The sequence below is a fragment of the Mesoplodon densirostris genome, chromosome 5 (assembly GCF_025265405.1).
Source record: "Mesoplodon densirostris isolate mMesDen1 chromosome 5, mMesDen1 primary haplotype, whole genome shotgun sequence".
In the NCBI taxonomy this organism is placed as follows: Eukaryota; Metazoa; Chordata; class Mammalia; order Artiodactyla; family Ziphiidae; genus Mesoplodon; species Mesoplodon densirostris.
The window spans coordinates 81,654,873-81,681,939 of record NC_082665.1 but is presented as its reverse complement, the minus strand read 5'-3'; the positions used below and the strand labels follow the sequence as shown (position 1 = coordinate 81,681,939).

General features: G+C 37.9%; 1 protein-coding gene across 1 annotated transcript in view; it reads right to left on the bottom strand.

Annotated features, from left to right (window-relative positions):
- LEKR1 (leucine, glutamate and lysine rich 1) overlaps window positions 1–27,067 on the bottom strand; it is a 291,545-nt gene that overhangs the window by 58,682 nt on the left and 205,796 nt on the right. The window contains exons 12-13 of the mRNA XM_060099982.1: window positions 18,657–18,734; window positions 18,116–18,319 (exon numbers count right to left, since the gene is read on the bottom strand). Of these exons, the coding sequence (XP_059955965.1) occupies window positions 18,116–18,319; window positions 18,657–18,734 (282 nt within the window). The remainder of the gene's footprint in view (window positions 1–18,115; window positions 18,320–18,656; window positions 18,735–27,067) is intronic.

The window sequence follows — 27,067 nt, the reverse complement described above, 5'->3', positions numbered from 1 at the left end:
TTGTTTCTATTGACATAATCATTGAGTTTTTTTTTTTACTTTTTGAATAACAATAATTGATTTTTGAATGTTAAACCAATCTTACATTCTTGGGATAAACTCCACACATTCATGATTTCTTTACTTTTTTATGTTGCTGGATTCAATTTGCTAAAATTTTGTTTAGAAGTTTTGCATCTGTGCTCATGAGGGACGTTGGTCTGTTAATTTGCTTGTAATACTTTTGTCAGATTTTGGTATCAGGGTAATACTGGCCTCATGAAGTAAGTTAAGAACTATTCCTCTTTCATTTTCTGGAAGAGTTTAAGTAGAATTAATACTATTTCTTCCTTAAATGCTTGATAAAATTCACCAGTGAAACCTTCTGGGCCTGAAGTTTTCTTTGTGGGAAAAATTTAAACTATAAATTCAGGTCATCTATTCATTTTAGTGAACCTGGGTAGCTTATATTCCAAAAAAAGTATCCATTTTTCAGAGTTGTCAAAATTAATGGCATAGTCAAGCAAATGGCTTTGTGGCGCCATTCTTCCAACAGCATTTGCTCACTTTGTGTCTCTGTGACATTTTGGTAAGTCTTGCAATATTTCAAAGTTTTCATGATTATTATTTTGTAATGATGATCTGTGATCAGTGATCTTTGATGTTACTTACTGAAGACTCAGATGGTGGGTAGCATTTTTTAGCAATAAAGTATTTTTGAATTAAAAAAATTAATGGCATAAAGTTGTTTATAATATTCCTCTATTAATGTATTAGTATCTGAAGAATGTAATGTCACCACTCTCATTTCTGATGTTGGTAAATTTTTGTCTTCTCTATCTTTTCGTGATGAGTCTGACTTGAGGTTTATTAATGTTATTGGTCTCCTCAAAGAAACTGATTGTTTAATTGATATTCTATATTGTTTTACTGTTTTCTATGTCATTGATTTCTGCTCTGATCTTTATTATTTACTTTCTTATGCTTATCTTGGGTTCTGTTTGCTCTTCTTTTTCTAACTTCTTAAGGCAGAAGCTGACCTTTTTTCTTTTTTCACATAGACATTTATTGCCATAAATTTTCTCCCTGAAGTTTTGCTTTAGAGATGTTCCACACATTTTGATGTCTTCATCCCCATTTAGTTAAAAAATCTTTGTAATTTCCTCTTTGATATTTTCTTTGACTGATATTTCATTTAGAATTGTGCTACAGTTCACAAATATTTGGGGGATTTTACAGATACTTTTCTGTTATTTATTTCTAAGTTAATTACATTGTGACAGAGAATACACTTTGTATGATTTGAGTGCTTTTAAATTTTCTTTGGTTTTGTTTTATAGCCAAATTATATGGTCTATCTTGGTGAATATTTTGTATGCTCTTGGAGAAAAAAAATGTGTATTCTGCTGCTGTTGGGTGGAATGTTGTATAAATGTCAATTAGGTTAAGTTGATTGATTGTAAAGTTCAAGTCTTCTATAGCCTTACTAATTTTTCTGTGTACTTGTTTTATCTATTGTTAAGAGAGAGCTATTAACATCTCTAACAATAATTGTGAATTTGCCTACTTCTCCTTGTAGTTCTATCAGTTTTTGCTTCACGTATTTTTAAGCTCTGTATTAGAGGCACAAACATTTAGGATTGTCATGTCCTTCTGATGAACTGGTCTATTTATCATTATGAAATGAATTTATTTATTCCTGGTAATAGTTTTTGTTCTAAAATCTACCTTGCTTGATATTCATAAACACATTCTAGCTTCTTTTGATTAGTGTCAGCATGGTATATCTTTTTCCATTCTTTTACTTTTAGCCTTTTGTATCTTTACTTTTCAAATACATTTCCTGTAGGCAGTACTTTTTTATACAATCTGAAAATCTCTGTCTTTTAATTAGAATGTATAGACAATTTACATTTAATTGAATTGTGATACAGTTAGACTTAAATCCATCACCTTGCCTATTTGCCCCATCTGTTGTTTCTTTGGCCTTCCTTCTCTGCCTTCTTTTGGATTTTGCATATGGCTTATGATTTACTTTCATCTGCTTTGTTGGCATATTAGCTATAACTCTTTGTTTAGTTTATTTAATGGTTGCTCTAGGGTTGATAATAGCTATTTTTAACTTGTCACAGTTGTGGTAGGCTAAATAATTGCCTTCAAAGATATCCATGTCCTAATCCCCAAAGTCTGTAAATATGGCAAAAGGAACTTTGCAGATGTGATTACATTAAGGATCTTGAGATAAGGAGATTATCCTGGTTCATCTGGATGTGCCTTAAGTATAATTATCAAGGTCTTTATGAGAGAGAGGCAAGAAGGTTAATGTGTGTGTGTGTGGGGGGGGAAGGTGGTGATGTGACAATGGAAGCATAGATTAGGTTTACGAGGCCAGGATCCAAGAAATGCCAGCAGCTTCTAAAAGCTGGAAGAAGCAAGGAATGGGTTCTCCCCTGGAGGGTCCACAAAGAGCCAGCCCTATTGACATCTTGATTTTAGCCCCTTACACTCATTTGGACTTCTGACCTCCAGAACTGTATAAATTTGTGTTGTTTTAAGCCACTAAGTTGGTGGTAATTGTTATAGCAGAGATAGAAAACGATGCTGGTTTACCTTCAAATGTTATTACACAACTTTCAGGTATAAGAGTAGAATCTTATAATAGTAAACTTGATAAAATAAGGAGCAACAGTCAAGGCAAAAAAAGTAGCACTTCACTTGGTTTTCAAAATACCAGTACCATAGAATGGATGTGGCTCGCTATGTGCTTGTTAGAAGTGGCTAGGCAGCAGAGTCCTGGCAATTTGATCCACTTTATTTCTTAAGCCAGTTTTCCTATTTGAAAAGAGGTCTTACTGATTAGAAAATTCCAATGAGCATTTTCAGATGGGTGCCTGTGAGTACATTAGAAGTTACCTTTACTATAAAATGGATGGTACTGAATATTTGAGATGCTCGACTTTTAGTCTCCCTGGAGACATTTATAATTTTGATATCAACAAAAGTAGAATCCATTCCATATACATTCCTCTGATGGACACAGTACAAAACACTGCTGTTATATGTATCCCTTTAGAATAAAAACTGTGAAAGGCTAGCAGATTATAGAAGCCAAAATATAGAAAGCCAAGGTTCAAACAAGGTTAATGAAGTGATAATCATTCACTGAATTGACAAAGAGTCATAAAGTTCCTTATGACATTTCCACAGAATATAAGGTGTTTTGAGTGAACTGTTATAAAATTTATGAACTTGTGTTTGTGATGATAATTTTGCTTGACATTAAAGCTACAGAAATTAGGACTTTCATATCTCATTGATTCCTGCTGAGCCTCTGTTCTCAACCCTTCAGTGCAATTCTTTAATGAGACAAGGCAGAAAGAATGATTATAAATGATGTTACAAACACACTGTCCTTGATTACTATGGAATGGGCACTGGGTAATGTATACAGAGATGATTATATGTGCGAAAAATATAATCTTGATTCCAAAAATAAAAATCACACTTATATAGTAAACTCAAGAAAGAGCTTGCACATTATTCAGGAATGTAAAACCATCTTAAGACATTGATAAAGAAAAAGCAGTCTTGCCTTGAAAGAAACTATAAAGGATCAACTTTGACTCTAGTGAGACTTTCTGAGAGAAATTTAGAGGATTTCTAGAAATGAAATATTGTTAGAGGCATATTCATATTTTAAAAAGCTGAAAATGTGCACCTGTTTTTGAATATCATACAGATATCCAATTTCCTCTTTACAGCTAGTTCTAGAGGTATTCATGCTTTAGAATAATAAGAAACAACACAGATTCAGGTGCTATATTTGGATTTTAGTAAGAATCTGATAGAAAAGATCATCGCTAGAATCCAGGAGTTTGAATTGACTTTTGGGCAAGTCAGAAGCTGATTTGCTACCAGACAATGAGAGCTTCCGAGTTTTAGATCCTGTGGTCAGTGGTTTAACTGGGATTAAATACATTCCTACTCATCCATACATCCATCCAGCAAATATTTATTGAGTACCCAACTATGTGTCAGGCACTAGGGATAGTCTCTAGGGATATGGTCATTCTTTCTTGCCACTCATTGGAAATATATTAATGCAATTTCCTAATTTTTAGAAGATCCTGAGTGGTAAATGACTATATAAAGTGACATAATTCACAAGAGGTAAAGCTGGTTCAAGCTTGTACCAGCCTAGGGCTCTCTACCCTGTAATTTCATCAGATGTTTTTTAAAAATAACATTTTTGGAGTTGGCACAATAGGCAAATTAGGATCTACTCACAATTAAGAGTATTTATTTTAAAAAAACATTAACTTTTAAATTCTTAGACCAAAAAGAAAATGAGAACCTAATTTCTTACATACATGCAAAAATCTAATTCCCTTAATTGTAGTTAAAAACATAACTGCAAACAAATGTCAAACCATAATGCCAAATGACAGCTTTAAATTCTGTTTCACAAGTTGTTCTTTTAGAGATGTCTTCACGTTGTCAATCAAAGAGATAATTTTGATTTTGCCACAACTCCTGCCACCATTAAAAGCAGTGTCTGTGATATCATAAGAAGTTTGGCAAGTCTCTTGTTCTGAGAGTTGTTGATAGACAGGAAATCAGAGAAAGAGGTATGTCTTGGGAAAAATACCTGATAAGGTTTGTTATTTTAGAATGATATTACTTAGAACACTTAATTTCATAACACTCTAAACTAACAGAATTGCATCCAAAATAAATCACTCCATGGACTAATCTTTACAACTCTAAGAGTAAAGCAGATAACACTGAATTCAACAGGTATTTACTGAATATCTACATCACCAATGCAGGGTATAAAAGATATGTTGCTTTAAGAGGTTAGCAACCTAAATGAAGATGAAAGAAAGGAAATTAATACCTTCTGGGCACCTACAACCTACCAGGCATGACACTAGATGCTTGAATCTTCACAAGAAGGTAGCTATTATTAATATGCCCATTTTACAGATAAGAAAAATGACCCTTAAAGTGGTTAAGCCAATTGTCCAAACGACACTGGATTTAAACCTATGTTTGCCTAACTAAGTCCATTCTTTTTATACTAAGCCACACTACCACGAGGTAACAGAACCCTTGAAACCTTGCTTCCACATCCCTTTTTATATTCTACACTTCTTATTGCTTCTAGACTTCATGAAAGTATGACAAGCCTCATCAAAGTAACTAAACACCAAGTTTCTCTTCTTATAGAATGTGTTGTGAAATGTTTTTATTTTACTTTTGTTCTGAAGATATAGCTCCATTTCTGACTTTGCTAAGGCACTAGAGAAAGGAAGACAAAAGTCACCATCTTATATTTATTACATGAATGGAAGAATCCTGAAAGAGTGGAGAGGTGGGGTAAGAAGGCAAGAGGAGGGGAAGAGGGGGTACTTTTGGATTTTCTGCTTTCTGAAGGGCTGGGGGTCCCCTGAAGACTCAGTGTTACAACATGACTGAGAAAGAGAAGCTGACAGAACTGATCCCTTCAAGACAAATGCTAAGGGAACTGTGTAAACTGTAGTGGAGGGAACACAGTTTATAAAGCTAGATACAACAGAGCTTGATTTCTGTCTTTGCCAGTTATGTAGCCCTGGGCAAGACATTTAGCCTTGCTTAACCTCGGTTTCTTCAAGTGTAAAATGTGGAAAATGATACCTGCTTCATAAGAGAGGGTCACAGCTCTGTTAGCCAGGGCCTTTGTGCAAATTTGAAAATGGCTTGCCCTCTAGGTTGGTGATTAGAAAAAGTGCTCCATCTGGGTGGGGGCCGACCCAGGTACATAGAGCTTGGTGAGGAAGGAATGGCATGCTTATGCAAGAAAAATCAGCCCCTTCCTCTGCGGCAAGTGGTGAGGAGAGCAGAGTTCAGGCTGGTTCTCAGGCCCCTGACCATTTCTGATGAGCACCGCACAACGATGCATCTCACTCAGGGCAGTGTGAAGAAAAGATCATGTCCACAGAAGCACCAAGAGGTCTCCCCATGACTGTGAAACCTGGGGATGGTGTGTGTGAGAGCTTGAGAGGGAGAAAGTGGGGAGGAGAGAAGAAAGGAAGCAGGGAGGAAGGGAAGAGAGAGCCTGAAGAAACAGGTATGTTTGACCATGGGGTTGTGTCATATACAGAATGGGAAATTCCATGAACCTCCTGAAATAATTTGCTAGATTCTATGTACATTTCTCTGAGGTGAGGGTTTAGAGCTGTCAATTAAAAAAGAAAAAACAAAGAGAAAGAGAAGAGGATGAGGAAATTGAAAAAGAAGTTAATGTTGTGGGTGTAGGAGGGGGAATAAAATCCTTCCCTATAGCCTCAAAGATATGCTTCAGGGGGACAGGGAGCAATTAAGTAAATCTCACTTAAGAGAAGTAAAGAGCTAGCTGATAGAGACACAGACAGATAACTGCTTATTTCACAGAACAATTTACACATAAGCCACTTGCCCCCAACTTTGGTCACAATGAAGCTTTTCCTCCAAAGACATTCTTCACTAATCCTGTCATGTTACTGGCAAGTAAATCATAATAAGTATTTTTCTATATTTTTTCTTGGAATTTACCAAAATAGGGCCAAACAGCTCTTGGGGAGGAATGCATGGGGTGCGGACTATTACAAACAGCTGTGTGTCTCAGCAGTACGGTTTTAGGCCACACGCTACTGCATAAATGAATTTCTCTGAGCGTTATACGTGGGCAGTCTCCAAGCTTAAACACATATGCCCTTCTAAAATGTATTTAAGTTGGTTATAGGAAATTCCCAACACATTTTACTATAGAAATAATTTTCCATAAAAAAGGAATTAGGCCTGCAGGCCAGCCCACAAAACCCTATTTAATCCACAATACTTCTGAAGTGGTATCACAAATTCATAGTTCTGGGTAGAGTTCTGGCCCTGGCCAAAGAGACCCTGTAGCCCAGAAGCATGAGAGCTGAGGGCTCTCTTTACACAGAATTTTAAAAACAGCCACACTTTTCTCTGGCACTGTCCCTGTGCCCTGCCCCAGTCCTCCCCATCCAGCAAGGAGACCCCTCTCTCCAGGCCCAGTGTGCCTGTGACCAAGCTGGCCAGGCCTTCTCTACTCCCATAATCCAGGATCCTGAAGGACCTACTTCTCTTCCTTCCAGTGGAGCCTCTTCTCCTAAGAGAGCTTCCTCAGCTGAGTGCGGGGGAGAAAGCGATGCATAACTAATTAGATTTGTACTAATGTATGAGTTATTTCCTAGTCACTAGCTCCTTTCCGGCTCCAAATTCAGAAGTTCTGCCAGGTTTTTTTTCCTAGGGTCAGTTCTGGCTTTTCGTATCTTTTTTCCCTCCTCTTCTGAAACTACATACCTTCTAAGCCTCTCATTTTCCACAGTGGTCCCAATGGAAGCATGGGCAAGTGGCTCTGCTGTGAGGAGGGGTGGGGGAGGAGGGGCAGTGTGCGGAGGCTGCCTGAATTTGCAAAGCCCACACTGGCACCTTGAGTGAGTTGGGCTTTGGCCTTTGGAGAGCACATCTGGCAGCCTGGTTGGTTGCTGTCCTTCCACAGCAGTGGTTTGGGACCTTGCTGTGCAGCAGATTCCCAGGCACCGCCTGGTCCTACTGAACTAGAATCTCTGCTGGTCTCATCAAGCATCTCTATTTTGTTTTTTCCTGAGCCCAGCTTCTATTTTTCGGGAAGGACTTTCACATCTCCAACTGCTTAAGGACACCTCTATTTAGAGATCCCATTGGTGCTTCAAATCAAAGCTCCAAGAGCAAATTGCTCAGCTGAGAGACAGTTTACTGAAGGAAAGAAAGTAGAGGGAGGAAAGCCAAGTTCATGCATGAACCTTAAGGAATGTCTGCTGTCAGGTGATGGCAGGAGGGAAGAGCAAAGAACCAAAATAGAGAGAGGAAAGGGGCAGGATAACAGGTTGCCCCTGAAGCCAAAGGAAGACAAAGTTTTAAGGCAGGTTTAGACAATAATGTCAAAGCCTCCGAAAGGTCACTTTTTCTTCAGGATGTCTTTTTAACCTGGCTCTCGTATCTCCCCCTGGCTCAACATGGAGTAAGCCCTGGCTGTTTGCTCTCATTCACTTGGTACAGACATTCAAATAACCCAACAGAAACTGGCAGAGGGTGAGAGCTAAAGATTTTCATTTTTCTCATGTCTCTTAGGCTTAGCTATGCACAAAACCCTTTGATGAATATCAAAACAGTAAATGACCTGACTTACCCCCACTGCCCGTTGCCAATACCTTCTCCACCCAGCAGCCAGAACCATCTTTCCACAGTGTCGGTACTTGCTTAAATCCCTCCAATGGTTTCTTTTCATTTCACTGAAACTAATACCCAAACTCCTACGGGCCTGGGAGGCCCCGAACGACTTGACCTTCACCTTCACCCCTCACATTTGCTAGGCCTTGCGTCATACTGCCACTTCCGAGAACTTACCAAGCTCATTTTTTACTTATAAAACTCTTCCCTGGCCCTCGGCGTGGGAACCTCTTACTTGTCTTCCTTTATGTACCATTTTGGAAGTTACTTTTACAACCACCCTTTCCAAAGCAGGTACCCCTTCTATGAGTCTCTACTACAATACCCCTTCACTTACTTTATATCCATTATCACAATCTAGAATTATTCTGGTTAGTTCTCTACTTTTTTTGTTGTTAACTGTTTGTCTCTTCTATTAGAATGTAAACTTTATGAGGACAGGGATGTTTCAGATTCACCATTGTATCCCCAGGGTATGCAGTACCTGGCACATAGTAAATGCTCAACAAATAACTGTTAACTGACTGAATTACCCAAAGTAAGTCATTCATTGACTCAACAAATATTTATTGAGTGAATACATGTGCCAGATTCTGAGGATACAATAGAAGACAAGGCAGGCAAAATCTGAAAGCAGCATTGGACAAAAAAAAAAAAAAAAAACCAATGCTTATATCTAGGAGTAATCCTATGATAATATGATAACTTACTGGGCTGCAAGCAGATTTTAATTTTTATTATGCGACAGACATCATGTCAGTAAACTTAGTGCCACCAAATGACTAAGTAATACCATGCCTGCTTTTGGATAGACTAAAGTATAGAGAGAAAAGAAAGAAAAAGGGCAAGGATGTAAGAGGAAAATAAGCGGGGGGAGGGTAGATGGGAGAAGAGAGGAAGTAGTCCAGTGATGTCTCTGTTCTCTGAAAACTTAAAGAAATTATCTTTACCACTTATAATAGAAGGTAAGATTAGAATCATACTAAATTTTTAAAAAAATATGGCAAATATAGTGCGCTATTTCAAAGCAATCAATCCCCTAAGAAAGCTCTATATTTATTCGAATGATGTTATTAATCCTCAAAACATTCATGAAACTGCTGTCTTCAAATTGCTGCCAGGGCCTCCCTGGTGGCGCAAGTGGTTGAGAGTCCGCCTGCCGATGCAGGGGATACGGGTTCGTGCCCCGGTCTGGGAGGATCCCATATGCCGCGGAGTGGCTGGGCCCGTGAGCCATGGCCGCTGAGCCTGTGTATCCGGAGCCTGTGCTCCGCAACGGGGGAGGCCACAACAGTGAGAGGCCCGCATACCACAAAAAAAAAAAAAAAAAAAAAATTGCTGCCAGAGATAATTTATTAAGCATAGAAAAAAGGAAAACATTTTACTTATTTTTAATCCCCAATGATATTTCCCAGATTGATTTCCCATCATTCTCCTTGAACTTTCTTTCACTGGACTTACTGAGATTGTTTTAAAAATCAAATTCATTCCTAAATGTCAAAGATTCATCATACTAAGGATATTCTAAAACATGCACACTTAAGCCAATTCTCAAAAAAAGTTCTAGAAATGTTTGAACAAAGATAGGATCTTCTCAATGACCTACGTATGAAGGAGACAGAATTCACCTGGATAAACAGCTAGATCTAATTAATCTGACATCACTGGAAATGGGGTATTCTGTACCTTTTATACACATAGGGTATACAGCTGATTTTAATCATTCTGACTCAGTCATCATTATGGCCATCAATTATTAACCCATATTATAAATATAAGGGCACTCAAGATTACTGATGTGTGTAAAGCTGTTTGTCTCTATTGTATATTGGGCCAAACTGCAATTCTTTTAAAGTTTTTTGTGGCACTTATAGATTTTCTTTCTTCTTATGCATGGTCACTCTTTCAGCTGCCATTCCTTCTTGTTATTAGTAAGACTGGCTCTTGCCAATTTCCTGCTTATAAAATTACTGCTTCTAATATACTATGGGCTTATCAGTGACAACTGTGAAATGGCAGAAGTGGGGGTGGGATGAAATGGCAGAAGTCGGGGTGGGAACTACAAGACACAACATCTTAGCAACAGGCAGGTTATTGGTGTGGCAGGGTGAGGAAGAAATGGTGGATGGCAATAAGCTCTGTAATTGTTCATCTTACTAAACCAAAGAGAAGTAAATGTATATCATCCCAGGGGGAACCAGAGACAAGCCTTGTTTCTCTGTGAACTAGACAGACCTCTGAGTGGCCTGGAGTAGAGACAGATGTGATCTAGGGCATACTGTTGTTGGTTAGAACCTAATTCTAAGCTGCCTGCTACCCACTTCTGTGGCCCCACTCCCAGACTCCTCTGGGAGCAAATAGTTGCCCTTAAAAAGAACGAAAACAAGATTATAAATCTTCTAAATTAGAAAGCAGTCAAATACTCATAAAATGAAATGAATAAAGTAAACTAAAAAATGAGCCAAAGCTAGGGCACCTGCTGGACACTGGTGGGGGACCTTGATGCCCAAGGAGATGGAAGGAAAACCTGAGCGGCCAGGTAGGATGTAGGGGGCAGTGACGGGGGAGGAGAAGTGGAGATTGGACAGGACCAGCACCCCTGAGGGGTGGCTGGGAGAGGGGAGGGGTTCCCATGCCTGGAGGGATCCTAGGGGGCTTGGAGGATCAGGGGAGGTGCAGTGGGTATTTCCCCCACCCATTTGGGCCCCAGGAAGCCTGCGGGGGTCCCAGGCCAGGTCCTCCAACTTCTGGCGCCCCCTCTGGCTGTGTTGGTCCTGGGGGGGAGGGGAAGGAGAGGAGAGGTGGATGGAGAGGGGCCCTCCAGGATTGGAGGATCAGGGGGGAGAGTGCCTAGCATTTCCCCTACCCACTCGGGCTCCAGGGAGCCTGCTGGACTCCCGAGCATGGTCCTCCACCCTCTGAGGCCCCCTCTGGCCATGTGGGTCCTAGAGGTGTAGCATGGAGGGAGCAGGGGGAAAGAGGATGAGAGGTGGATGGGGGGGCCCTCTGGGACTAGAGGATCAGGGGAAGCACAGCAGGTGTTTCCCCGCACACTTGGGTGCCAGGAAGCCTGTTGGGCTTCCGGTCTGCTCCCTGCATTCTGGGGCCCCTTCTGACCACGTGGGTCCTAGGGGCATGGTGGGCTGCAGGAAGAAGAGAGGCCAACAGGAAGGGACCCTGCAGGATCAGAGGGAATGCACATAGCATTTCCGCTGCCCACTTGGGTGCGGGGAGCCTGCTGGGGTCCTGGACCTGGTCTTCAACCCTCCAAGGCCAGAGGCACTCCTGGTTCCCTCCTGCCGCACTGAGAAAAAGCCCCACTCCTCCTGGGGCCTTTTCCGGCCCTGTGGGTCCTAAACATAGCCGCCCCCCCCCCCCACTGCCTAAACCCTGCCCCTGCATAAGTCCTATCCTCCACAGCCAAGGACTTTTCAGGTTTTTTTTTTTTTTATCCTCCTCTTTTTTGCCACTGTAGTTCTGTTTTACCTCCAGGTTGTTGTTTCATCTATATTTTAATTTTTTAGATTTTCTTCTAAATATCTGTTAGTTTTCTAATATTATTCTGTCTTTTACTCTTTGTTATTGTTCTGTTCCTTTCCTTCTTTTCTTTTTCTTTTTTTTGGCTGCCTGTGCGGCTTTCAGGATCTTGGTTCACGAGCTAGGGGTCGGGCCTGAGCTCCTGTGGTGGGAGTTCCAAGTACGAACCACAGGAATAAAAGAGAACCTCAGACCCCAGGGAATATTCATCGGAGCGAGGTCTCCTGGAGGTTCTCATCTCGGCAACAACACTCAGCTCTACCCAACAGCCTACAAACTCCAGTGCTGGAAGCCTCAGGACAAACAACCAGTAAGATAGGAACACAATCCCACCCATTAAAAAAAGAAAAATGAGAGGACAAAAATATGTGTCACAGAAAAAGAAGCAAGGTAAAAACCTACAAGACCAAATAAATGAAGAGGAAATAGGCAATCTACCTGAAAAACAATTCAGAGTAATGAGAGTAAACATGATGTAGAATCTAGGAGATAGAATGGAGGCACGGATTGAGAAGATACAAGAAATATTTAACAAAGATCTAGAAGAATTAAAGAACAAACAAACAGAGATGAACAACATAATAACCAAAATGAAAAATACACTAGAAGGAATCAATAACAGAATAACTAAGGCAGAAGAACAAATAAGTGAGCTGTAAGACAGAATGGTGGAAATAACTGCTGAGGAGCAGAATAAAGAAAAAAGAATGAAAAGAATTGAAGACAATCTCAGAGACCTCAACAACACTAAATGCACCAATATTCGAATTATAGGGGTCCCAAAAGAAGAAGAGAAAAAGAAAGGTCTGAGAAAATATTTGAAGAGGTTAGGGTGGAAAAATTCCCTAACATGGGAAAGGAAAGAGTCACCCAACTCAGGAAGCACAGAGAGTCCCATACAGGATAAACCCTAGAGGAAACACACCAAGACACATATTAATCAAACTAACAAAAATTAAATTCAAAGAAAAAATATTAAAAGCAGCAAGGGAAAAGCAAAAAATAACATACAAAGGAATCTCTATAAGCTTATCAGCTGATTTTTCATCAGAAACTCTGCAGACCACAAGGGAGTGGCAGGATATACTTAAAGTGATGAAAGAGAAAAACCTACAACCAAGATTACTCTACCCAGCAAGGATCTCATTCAGATTCAATGGAGAAATCAACAACTTTACAGACAGGCAAAAGCTAAGAGAATTCAGGACCACCAAACCAGCTTTACAACAAATGCTAAAGAAACTTCTCTAGGTGGGAAACACAAGAGAAGAAAAAGACCCACAAAAACAAACCCCAAACAAGTAAGAAAATGGTAATAGGAACATACGTATTGACAATAACCTTGAATGTAAATGGATTAAACGCTCCAATCAAAAGACACAGACTGGTTGAATGGATACAGAAAGAAGACCCATATATATGTTGTCTACAAGAGACCCACTTCAGACCTAGGGACACATACAGACTGAAAATGAAGGGATGAAAAAAGATATTCCATGAAAATGGAAATCAAAAGAAAGCTGGAGTAGCAATACTCATAACAGATAAAATAGACTTTAAACTAAAGACTGTTACAAGAGATAAGGAAGGACACTACATTATGATCAAGGGATCAATCCAAGAAGAAGATATAACAATTATAAATATTTATGCACCCAACATAGGAGCAACTCAATACATAAAGCTAATGCTAACAACCATAAAAGGGGAAATTGACAGTAACACAATAATAGTAGGGGACTTTAACACCCCACTCACACCAATGGACAGATCATCCAAACAAAATGAGGAAATGCAAGCTTTAAATGACACAGTAGACCAGATAGATTTAATTGACATTTATAGAACATTCCACCCGAAAGTGGCAGAATACACTTTCTTCTCAAGTGCACACAGAACATTCTCCAGGGGAGATCACATCTTGGGTCACAAATCAAGCCTCGGAAAATTTAAGAAAACTGAAATCATATCAAGCATCTTTTCTGACCACAATGCTATGAGATTAGAACTCAATTACAGGAAAAAAACCTGTAAAAAACACAAATACATGGAGGCTAAGCAGTGTGCTACTAAGTAACCAAGAGATCACTGAAGAAATCAAAGAAGAAATAAAAAAATACAAAGAAACAAATGACAATGAAAACACAACAACACAAAACCTATGGGATGCAGCAAAAGCATTTCTAAGAGGGAATTATTTAGAAATTCAATTTCACCTCAAGATACAAGAAAAATCTCAAATAAACAATCTAACCTTACACCTAAAGCAACTAGAGAAAGAAGAACAAAGAAAACTCAAAGTCAGTAGAAGGAAAGAAATCATAAAATTCAGAGCAGAAATAAATGAAATAGAAACAATAGCAAAGATCAATAAAAGCAAAAGCTGCCTCTTTGAGAAGATAAAAAAAAATTGATAAACCATTAGCCAGACTCATCAAGAAAAAAAGGGAGAAGACTCGAATCAATAGAATTAGAAATGAAAAAGGAGAAGTAACAACTGACACTGCAGAAATACAAAGGATTATAAGAGACTACTACAAAAAACTATATGCCAATAAAATGGACAACCTCAAAGAAGTGGACAAATTCTTGGAAAGGTACAATTTTCCAAGACTGAACCAGGAAGAATTAGAAAATATGAAGAGACCTATCTCAAATAATGAAATTGAAACTGTAATTAAAAATATTCCAACAAACAAAAGTCCAGGACCAGATGGTTTCACAGGCGAATTCTACCAAACATTTAGAGAAGAGCTAACACCTATCCTTCTCAAACTCTTCCAAAAAATTGCAGAGGGAGGAACACTCCCAAATTCATTATGCGCGGCCACCATCACCCTGATACCAAAACCAGACAAAGATATCACAAAAAAAGAAAATTACAGACCAATATCACCGATTAACATAAATGCAAAAATCCTCAACAAAATACTAGCAAAAAGAATCCAACAACACCTTAAAAGGTTTGTACACTATGATCAGGTGGGATTTATCCCAGGGATGGAAGGATTCTTCAATATATGCAAATCAAACAATGTGATATACCATATTAACAAATTAAGGAATAAAAACCATATGATCATTTTAATAGATGTAGAAAAAGCTTTTGACAAAATTCAACACCGATTCATGATTAAAACTCTCCAGAAAATGGGCATAGAGGGAACCTACCTCAACATAATAGAGGCCATCCACATATGACAAACCCACAGCAAACATCTCAATGGTGAAAAACTGAAACCATTTCCACTAAGATCAGGAACAAGACAAGGATGTCCAGTCTCGCACGACAAGGTTGTCCATGCTCGTCACTCTTATTCAAGATAGTTTTGGAAGTTTTAGCCATGGCAATCAGAAGAAAAAGAAATAAAAGGAATACAGATTGGAAAAGAAGAAGTAAAATTATCACTGCAGATGACATGATACTATACAAAGAAAATCCTAAAGATGCCACCAGAAAGCTACTAGAACTAATCAATGAATTTGGTAAGGTTGCAGGATACAAAATTAATGCACAGAAATCTGTGGCGCTCCTATACACTAACAAGGAAAAATCAGAAAGAGAAATTAAGGAAACAACCCTATTTACCATCGCAACAAAAAGAATAAAATACCTAGGAATAAACCTATCTAAGAAGGCACAAGACCTGTACTCAGAAAACTATAAGACACTGATGAAAGAAATCAAAGATGACATAAACAGATGGAGCAATATACCATGTTCCTGGGTTGGAAGAATCAGTATTGTGAAAATGACTATACTATCCAAAGCAATCTACAGATTGAATGCAATCCCTATCAAATTACCAATAGCTTTCTTCACAGAATTACAAAAAATTTCATAATTTGTATGGAAACACAAAAGGCCCTGAATAGTCAAAGCAATCTTGAGAAAGAAAAACAGAGCTGGAGGAATCAGGCTCCCAACTTCAAACTATACTATAAACCTACAGTAATCAAGACAGTATGGTACTGGCAAAACAGAAAACAGAAATATAGAGCAATGGTACAGGACAGAAAGCCCAGAGACAAACCCATGCACATATGGTCACCTAATTTATGATGAAGGAGGCAAGAACATACAATGGAGAAAAGACAGCCTCTTTAATAAGTAGTGCTGGAAAAACTGGACAGCTACATGGAAAACAATGAAATTAGAGCACAACCTAACACCATACACAAAAGTAAACTCAAAATGGATTAAGTACCTAAATGTAAGACCGAACACTATAAAACACTTAGAGGAAAACATAGGAAAAACACTCTTTGACATAAATCACAGCAAGATCTTTTATGACCCACCTCCTAGAGTAATGAAAATAAAAACAAAAATTAGCAAACGGGACCTAATGAAACTTAAAAGCTTTTGCACAGCAAAGGAAACCATAAACAAGATGAAAAGAAAACCCTCAGAATGGGAGAAAATATTTGCAAATGAAGCAATGGACAAAGGATTAATCTCCAAAATATACAAACAGCTCATGGAGCTCAATATCAAGAAAACAAACAACCCAATCAAAAAATGGGTAGAAGACCTAAATAGACATTTCACCAAAGAAGACATACAGATGGCTAACAGGCACATGAAAAGATGCTCAAAATCACTAAGTATTAGAGAAATGCAAATCAAAACTACAATGAAGTATCACCTAACACAGGTCAGAATGGCCATCATCAAAAAATCTACAAACAATAAATGCTGGAGAGGGTGTGGAGAAAAGGGAACCCTCTTGCACTGTTGGTGGGAATGTAAATTGATACAGGCACCGTGAAGAACAGTATGGAGGTTCTTTAAAAAACTAAAAATAGAACTACCATATGATCCAGCAATCCTGCTACTGGGCATATACCCTGAGAAAACCATAATTCAAAAAGACACAGGTATCCCAATGTTCATTGCAGCACTATTTACAATAGCCAGGACATGGAAACAACCTAAGTGTCCATCAACAGATGGATAAAGGAGATGTGGTACATATACATAATGGAATATTACTCAGCCATAAAAAGAAATGAAATTGGGTCATTTGTAGAGATGTGGATGGTCTAGAGTTTGTCATACAGAGTGAAGTAAGTCAGAAAGAGAAAAACAAATATCATATATTGACGCATATATGTGGAATCTAGAAAAATGGTACAGATGAACCTATTTGCAGGGCAGGAATAAAGAGGTAGACGTAGAGAACAGACATGTGGACACAGAGGGGGAAGAGGAGGGTGGGATGAACTAGGAGATTAGGATTGACATATATACATTACCATGCATAAAAAATAGCTAGCTAGTGGGAACATGCTATAAAGCACAGGAAGCGCAGCTCGGTGCTCTGTGACGGGTGCTCCATGATGGGTGTGTGATGGGGGAGGGAGTGGGAGGGAGGTCCAAGAGGGAGGGGATATAGGTATACATATAGCTGATTCACTTCATTGTACAGCAGAAACTAAGCCAACATTGTAAAACAATTCTACTCCAATGAAAAGAATATGATAGAAGAATGAAAAACGAATAGCCAATTATGCCTTCTATACACAGAGAATAATACAAGACAAAAATTCTTGCCTTTATGGAACTTCTGTTCTTATGGAATATAATAGTTATATCAATAAATGTAAATGGCATAATAAAGACTTAAAGACTCCTAGATTTAATAAAAACCAACAAACTCCCCAAATTTGTGCTATATATCAATATGAATTCAAAACAAAAGGACTCAGAAAGAATAAAAGACATATCAGGCAAATGAAAACAAAAAGAAAGAAAGCAGGGTTGAGATACTAAGTAGAGGTAAGTTTAATTTAAAGACAAATTAACTGAGCAAAAATATCTAGATTGTGTGGAGGAATATGCTTCTTAGTATCCTCGATACTAACGCAACACCAGAGGTATCTTTGCTTGTGGAAAGTCCCCAATAACAGGTATTGACAAATAACAAAGAGAGAAGAAAAGTAGGAGTTAATAAAAGGGAAAAGTGACATAAAAAGATGTTTTTCTGTTGGAAAATGATAGAATCCACCAATTATTGGCTGAGGTAAAGCTCAGTAGTATAAGTACCACACATGATCTTTTTGATTCTTTTCAACAAAAATCTCACACCAAATGCCATGTGGGTTCCATCTCTACTTGCACTAACTGTGTGATGTTAAGCAAGTCATTTAACCAACTTGGGATTCAGTTTAATCACTTGTAAAATGAGGTGGTGGGACGCGATGACCTTTCAGGTGAAATATATCTTTAATCCTGTGATTTCACTGTTATCAAAATATATAGGACCTTGATGTTTCAAATATATATGGAATACTGACTTAAACATAAAATATATTTGGAAGAAATTATTCTTGACCGCACCTTTCACTTTTCAGTGTTACAACTTCTTGCTTTGTCTGATTCAGAAGAGTTTTGGTTATTTCCAGTTCATTTTCTGCAAGATTAATTCTTCTTTTTAAGTCAGCTTGTTGCCTTTCTTTTGCAGTCAGTTCTTCCTGTAAAGTTTTATATATTTGTTGACAAGTCATTAAAGAGTCTTCCTTTTCTTTAAGCAATCTGGTGTGCCTAAAATGGAATAAGAAAAAACCCCAACCAATATGCATTAAATACTATATTTTTATGTTTATCAAAGATATATAAATATCTCATTTAAAACTAAAGAGTATAACTTTAATTTTTAAAATAAGAACGTTATGTAAGTGAATAGTTCTGTGATTTAAAAATTTTCCCATCCAGGCAAAGGCAAAATCAATGAATAGCTTCAATATATTATAAACTTGAATTAGGTATTGTTTATGTAAACAATACAATAAGAAAAGCTAAGTATATTTTAAATGTTATTTAAAATATGGTTTCAAATTCAATTACTAAAACTATTAAATAAAAAATTTGCAGTGTATACCGTGACTCAGAAATAATGGATTCGAACTTCAGTTTTCTAAGTTCTCTTTGACACTCATCAGCTTCATTAGATTTATTCCTAAAATAATACAAAAGAGGTTCAAATATTTATTTCAAAATAGTTGAAGTGCATTTTTTCCCCTTTTTTAAAAACAGGTTTTTCCTTTATTACTTTTCCTATCTTTATATTGTATTTGTGGTTACATATGCAGATTTTCTTGATATTAGAAATATATAGTCAAAGGGTTTTTGTTTGCCAAAAAATAACCTAATCTGTTAGTCCAATTATATGTGCTTTTCCATATCATTATTTTACTCATCCATAAAAAAATTTCTTAGCATCTTCATATTATTATTTCTTTAAAGAAATAAATATTCAGTCCACTTCTATAATGGCCAAGTAATCTCCTATCAGACTGATCTGCATTTAAATAAAATGTCTAAGCTTTAGACAACATTTAAAAAGCAAACGAAAGAAAATATCCCTATGTGAAAGTGACAAAAAGCACGAAGTTTCTGGAGGAAAGTTGACACTGAGACTGAGGTGACCACAGCCATGGGGTCAGGGTTTTTTGTTGCTTTTTTTAAAAATGATTTTAAACCTGAGGGCAGGCCCCAGTCTGCACCATACAGGAGAACCAAAATTCTGATAGAAAACTGGTAGAAAACTCACAGTCATTCTGGCTTGAAGAACTACAAGACAGTGTTTGGGGACAACCACAGCTGCAGGAAAGTGAAAAGTGAACCCCAAATGGGAGTGAGCCAGTGGCAGGGAATCCCAAATACTGCATATAAACTCTGCCCATATGTCTGGCTGAGCCCTGAACTACAGGTGCCCTGGGCAGACTCCAAGCAGCCTAGTTAAAGATGAAAGAACTGAACTGAGATTTGAGCTGTTGCCATAGAGACAGAGTTTGCATTTTGAGGCCAACCAAATTAATTGTCTGCTTAAAGCAACACCACCCCTACCACCACCAACAACAGTGTTTAGAGAAATGTAACAGAATCTAGAATTTCCATAACATAACATTCACAATGTCCAGAATATAAAAAAATTACTCAACATAGGAAGACACAGAAAAGCATGACCTATTCTAAAGAGAAAAGACAGTTAATAGGGACTGACTCTGAGATGACCCGGATACTGAAAGTAGCAGACAAGGATTTCTGAAGGCACAGTTATAACTCGCTCAAAGACATAAAGGAAAATCTACTTTAATTCGTGAAAAGATAAAAAACCTCAGCAGAGAAATAGAAACCATTAAAAAGAACGAAAAGGAAATTCTAAAACTGAAATAGACATTTGTCTTGATCTTATAAGATTGAGTTTTGTAACAATACTCAAAAAGTTAACATATTAAGAAAGATTAATATTCCAGTTTGTTTGTATAGACTTCTCATTAATAATTTATTATATGAATGTACCTTAAAATAGCTTTGAAAGCTATTTTAATAAGTTTATAAATGTACAAAAAATGTTAGATTCTTAATGGGTTTGCCCTACTTGCAGAATAACTTTAATTCCTAATAAACAATAATTTATTTATATCATGAATATGAACAGTATTTTTATTCATTTATTTTCTTTTCTAGCTTACAAGGATAAAATTGTAAGCTACAGAAAATTATGTAAACAATTATATAATGAATTATTACAAGGAAGAAACTCTTGTAACTACGATCCAGGTAAAAAAATAAAACCTAATCAGCTAGCCTAGAAGCTTCATATCCTGGGCCCAATAATAGTCAAATCCCTCCTCCCTAAATTGATCATTCTCATGAATTTTATGGTAATCACTGATTTTCTTTGGAGTTGTATTGCCCAAGTTTTGTCCCTAAACACTATACTTTAGTTCTACTTTTTTTTTTAAAAAAATATTTATTTATTTTATGGCTGTGTTGGGTCTTCGTTTCTGTGCGAGGGCTTTCTCCAGTTGTGGCAAGCGGGGGCCACTCTTCATCTTCATCGCGGTGTGTGGGCCTCTCACTATCGCGGCCTCTCTTGTTGCGGAGCGCAGGCTCAATAATTGTGGCTCACGGGCCTAGTTGCTCCGCGGCATGTGGGATCTTCCCAGACCGGGGCTCGAACCTGTGTCCCCTGAATTGGCAGGCAGATTCTCAACCACTGCACCACCAGGGAAGCCCCAGTTCTACTTTTTCTTTTATGAAAAAATGTTTTTTTAAAACATGTTGTTTCCTTTATTATCCACTTTTTGTAAAATAGCTTTAAGTATTATACTAACATACAATAAACTGCCCACAATTTGACAGATTTGACATATGTACAAGCCCATGAAACCATCACCGTAATCAAGCAGCATACTTAGAGCCTAGATACTGGTCTCTAATACCATTCACATTCAAAGGAACAGGGAGTACTCAGAGAAATGGGTGATTCCAAGGCTGGGGCAGAGTAGCTATACCTGAAACAGTTTGTTATACTGAAAGTAAGGAAATGTTTATGAAAGAGGATGGGATCATGTTCCAACGTCATAAGAGCCAGCCGGAAGTGGCCCCCAGTGGCTAAGCTTAGAACAATTTGTATGCCAAAATAATTAAGTACAATAATGAATTATAAGCCACTGAACAAAACAGGAGTTCATGAATCCATACCAATAAGTAAATAAATAATGGGAAGAAGGGAGGCTCCTTTTTAAAGTAGAATGCTGAGGGCTTACTAATAAATGGTCAGGGAGACTTGGAGTTGGAAAAATCATCATCTAGCAATGACTGTCATAAAGATTAGGTGAGGCAAAAATCATTAATGGATGCTGTATCTAGGGATAAGTGTTGATGAAAAGCAGAGCATGTGTATGTACCTAAAGTGTCTCTTATAGGCTGCTTACTGGTTGAAAGGGAACAAAACTCCTCAGTAATAATACAGTGGAAAAATTGAGCAATACCTTGACCAGGTGATCAAAATTAACATCACCAATGAGAGGCAGATGATCATGTGCCTCCAGATGTGGTGCTCTGAGAAGTGCTCGTTCTCACCTATGTGGTTTTCTGGCTGAGAGTACATATCCTTAATCCAATCAAGAGGAAACCAGAAAAATACAAAATGAGAAAATTTTTATTTAAAAAAGTATGAGGGGTTCTGCATTCTTCAAAAATGTCCATGTCATAAAAAGACAAAGACGGACTGGAAATATTCCAGATTTAAGGAGGCTAAAGAGACATACTAAGTAGGCTGACCCTACGTGGACTATGTGCTAGAGGAGAAAATGTTATAAAGGCCCACTCAGAAAATTAGAATATGGATGCTAGATTAGAGTATTATTAATGTAATTATTGTATGTAAAATTATAACATTGATTACCCTCCAGGTTATATGAAGTATCACTGTCCTGAGGAAAGGCAGGCTAAACTATTTAGAAGTAAAGGGTTGTGTTGTATGTAACTTATCCTCAAATGGTGCAGGAAAATTTGTGTGTGGGTTTCAGGGGGAGAGAGAGAGAGAGAGAAAAGGTTGAGGGGACAGGGATAGGGGTGAGGGGAAAAAACAAATGGGTTAAAACATTAATAATAGATGAATCTGGGTAAAGCCTATTTGTGTGCTCTTTGTACTATCATCATGTTTACAACTTTTTGTAAGTTTGAAATTATTTCCAAGTAAAACATTAGAAAATAAAGAATAAGGAAAAGAGTAACATGCCATTAAAAAGTGAGCAAAGGTTGCACTCAGGTGAGTCACAAAGGAAAGAATACAAAGAGCCAAAGATGCAGGGGTACAATTTTTCATTAAACTAGGATTTTTTTTTCTTAGTTATACTACCCAGTATTAGCTAGGAAGTGGAGAAATAGGTATTTACAAACACTGCTGAGATTATAAATCAATAAAATCTTATTGCAAGGTAATGAGTCATTATGAATTAAAAGTCTTAAAAATATGCAAGTTTGAGTCTAGCAAAAATTATCCTAAGGAAATAACTGCATGTGAATAGAAAGATTTATCTCTATGAATTTCAAAATACCTTCCTTATAAAAGTGAAAAATTTGGAAATTTTAAAATACAAGGGATTAGAAAATAAGTTATGATCCATCCACAGATTAGAATACTACATAGCTATTTGATAACTATAAATATATCATGTAATGCCATGGGAAAATATCCAGGATATATTACTAAGTGAAAAATATGTTTAAAATATGCATTACTTAGAAAAATTGACCATAAGGATATCGAAATATAAAGATGCTGTTCTTTTTTGTGGATTCCTGTATTTGCCAAGTTTTATACATTTACTTTTAAATCAAACAATAATGTTCCTTTTAGAAATGCTTTGAGATTCAGCAGCCCCAGCCACAACTTTCACTCTATGTTCAAACTCTTATACACATTTTTCCAAATCTAGAGTCAGGGACAGCAGAACACATTTAAGTGGTTATTTTACTATGTGGACAATAAATTTTGGCTGCAATTAAAAAAAAAAAAGTTCCCTGGGCAGTCTACCATCCCAAGAACTCCCCTCACTATGGTCATCTCCCATCCCCATGCCGGTTAAGCCACTCTTTTTATGGTCTGCCCTTCCCTGCCCAACTATTATCTTCCCCTTCATTAGGATGGGAGGAATTGGAAGGAATAGAAAGAATGCCTACATCTCTTTAAACACTGCATTCCTTCTTTTACCCTCAGCAAATAGTGTTAATCCTTTCTCTTCAACTGCTTTGAATAAGCCTTCAGAAAGGCCCCTGCTGCTCCTGCCAATCAAAGCAAAGGAAATAAGATAGAGTAGTGGGATATTTTCCTCTAATTTGAAAGGCAAGGGTCATACCATTCCACTTTATGTGAAATAGCCATTCTTAAACTGTCTCCTTGATATTTCTACTTTGCTGTCCAAAAGGCATCTCAAATCTAACAGATCAAAAGCATTGTCTTGTATTTCCCTCACCCCCGTATCTATTTCTTTTATAGATTTTCCCACTTCATTAAATGGCACCAACTCATAATGATACTACTAGGTAACACCTTATATATCTCACACGAACCTCAAACCAGCCCTTACTCAGCCCTTGTTACACCTGAGGAAACTGAAAACAGAGAGGTAAGTAACATGCCCAAGGTGACATAATGCTAAGTAGTACTGCCCCAGCAGTCTGGATTTGGCTTCCACGCTGTTAGTCACTATACTGCCTCTCAACTGTCTACCTGATGCTGAAAAGCCCCAAACCCCATCCTTTATTATTTCCTTTCTTTTCCAGTCCTCTTCCTCCCCAGCCACATCTACTCCATCAGTAAATCCTGTGAGAGTGACCCCTGGCATATATTTCTCTCCATCTCCACACTATAGCTTTACACTAAACCAGCCACTTCTCACTTGCATGAACGCTGGGCCTCCCACCTAGTCTCCCTGATCACTCTTGCACTCCCACTTCAGTCCATTCTCCATGCAGCAGCGATGCCACCCTTTTAAAACAAATCAAATCAGTTCACTCTATTGCCAAACCCTCCAATAGTTTCCCTCTGCCTTCTGCATAAATCCAAAATCCTCACTGGGCTTTGGACACACTGGTATATTCATTTCTTTTTGCTGCTGTAACAAATTACCACAAATGTAGGGGTTTAAAACAAATTTATTATCTTACATTTCTAAGGTAAGAAGTCCTAAAATGAAGATGTCTTAAGGGCTGTGTTCCCCCTGGAAGCTCTAGAGGAGAATCTGTTTTCCTGCCTTTTCTAGCTTCTAGAGACCACATGCATTCCTTGGCTTGAGGTCCCTTCTTCCATCTTCAAATCACATTACTCCAACCTCTGCTTCCATCCTCACATCCGCTTTTGTGACTTTGACCCTCTTGCTTTCATCTTATAAGGAACTTTGCAGTTATAACATTGAGCCTGCCTGAATAATCCAACAAAATCTCCCAAGCTCTATATCGCTAATTTAAACATGTGCAAAATCCCTTTTGCCACATAGGATAATGTACTCACAGATTTCAGGGATTAGGATATGAAAATCTTTGGAAGCTGTTATTCCATCTACCACAACTGGCCTTCATGTTTCTTTAACTTGTAAAAGTCACGCCCAAGAATTTTTTGTCCTTGATCTCTCTGCTTCCAGATGTTAGCTTATTAGCACTGTTAGCTCCTTTCTGTTACTCAGATCTTAACTCAAAGGTCATCTGCCCAGGGATGCCACTCTATCAAAAGGATACCACTCTTCCCCAACACTCACATCCTTTTATGCCTGTTTTATATTTTTGCAGCACTTAACGTTACCTGAAATTACCTATTGTAGCTTGTCAATCTTGTTACTTCAGTATCTAGTGCTTGTACACAAAAGAGTCATGGCACATAATTGCCTCTCCATGAGCATTTTGTATTGAATGAGTCAAGGAAGGAAACCTAGCCTGTTAAATCTAGGATCATGTGAAGGTGTATCTGTACTCTGACGCTGGATTGCCACCAGGCCACCTGCTTTCTAGGCAAAAAAATTCTCATGAATGATGACAGAAGAGGAAAATCAGGAGAACATTATATCTTAGAAGGCAATAATAATGTTCCAAGAACATCTCAACTGTGCAAAATGTTGCTGTTATTTGGTCAAGAGCTTTATAAACAAGAAATTTATGCTGGTTATGGCTGATTATTGCTTACAATTATTAGTTAAATGAGGAGGAGGTGGCTGCTAATAAAATTAAAGTGTAAGTATGTTACAAAGGTCCCCAAATTAGAAAGTATATTTCATATCACCACTTTAGACATATTCACTAGTAATTGATAAATTATAAATCATTTAAAGTGAGTTTTGTTCTTTTCATTACGTATGTGAAAATGAATACATTCACACTGTAAGCTATTTAAGCAATATATAAGTATATACAGTAAAATAAGAGTCTCTATACACCCCTGACTCTCACTTCCAGAAGGAACTGTTGTAATCCTACCAATCATTTATTCAGTGAATTTGAATCCATATATATTTGTATGTACATTCATATACATTTTTAACATGAATGGAATCATTTTTCTGGAGTCATATTTTTAATCTCTAAAATTCCTAATAGCTTTTTTGTGGTAACAGCCTGTTCTTCTTTAATGGTTACAATCCTGGACATATTTTGAAGTATATCCTAACTTTAAAAATTTATCTTAACATCTTCTGTTTGCTATTTAAAAATTTCTCTCAGTGTTAAAGCTTTTCTGTGTGAATTCAGAGCCATGTGAACAAGGTTGGGGGAAGGTTTTTCTCACATACCTGGTAATCTTTGGTTGGGTGTTCATCCTAAGCCTAAGATTCTGGTTTGTTGTCTGCTTTGCTGTTTATTGTTGCCCTAGATTGTTTCTGAAGGTTGTGATGAAGGGGTAGAGTACGGTGGGGGCACAGGAGGTTTGTCTTGGGATGTGGGGACCGTGGCCTCTGGGGTTCAGTAGCTGGAAGGCTCCCCAGCTCCAGTCCCCACACCCATCACTTTATTCTGGGTGCAGATGCCTTGCAAATGCTGCTTCACACGGGACCTGTTGATTGGAGTGGGGTGGGGCTGGTGAGGGGCCAGTGGCTTAAATGTTCCAAATATGATCCCTCAGAGTGGGCTTCATTGGATCACCTGAATCAGAATAGTGTGTGTGTGTTAGGCGGGAGTGCATTACAAATGCAGATTGCTCAGGGACACCTCAAACCCAAATTTAAAGCCAGAATGTCTGTGGGAATGGAGCCCAGAAACTGATCCTGGGATTGGGTCTGTGAGCGAAGTCATACTGTAATACACAGTTTCAGTAAACTACCCAGGATTCTTCTGCAGATTGGAGTTTGAGAACCACTGTTCTGATGATTTGCCTTATCCCACTCCCTTCTCTTTGTGTTAACTGATTCCAAGTAAAGTCCTGCCCATCACACGCCCACCACACAATTGGTTTTCCTCTAGTTTATTCCTCTGCAGAGTTGACCCTTTTTATTATCCTTCCTATGTATTCTCTTTCAGGAATTCCTAAAAATTTCTCACCCTCTATAGCAGCCTTTCTTATTAGTCTTATTTACTTATCTTATCCTATATACATATATATAAAATAAAAGTGTTATTTCCTAGTTCTCTCTCCCTCTCTCTCCACATAAATATTTAAAAGTAATAAAGTTGCATTTCACAGCATCCATATTTTTCATTACTTCAGGAGGTTCTTCCCTAAATTAATCTAGATATTATGACACAAATAAATTTGTAGAAAATGTCATCAATTTTCAGAGCATCACTAACACTCTACCTCTAGTAAACATTACTAGTTACCTTCTGGACATGTACTATAGCTGTCTTCCTGGCCATCAGAGCCCCATTATCATCATTTCTCAGGGTAAATCCTGCCTGACCTGAGTTAACTGTGGTAGTCCTGTTCCCCTTGCCAGTGATTCATTTAGGAGAGGGTATGTAAAGGGTTCTAGCCAAGAGATGTAAGGAGAGGGCTGTTTGGTGGCTTCTGAG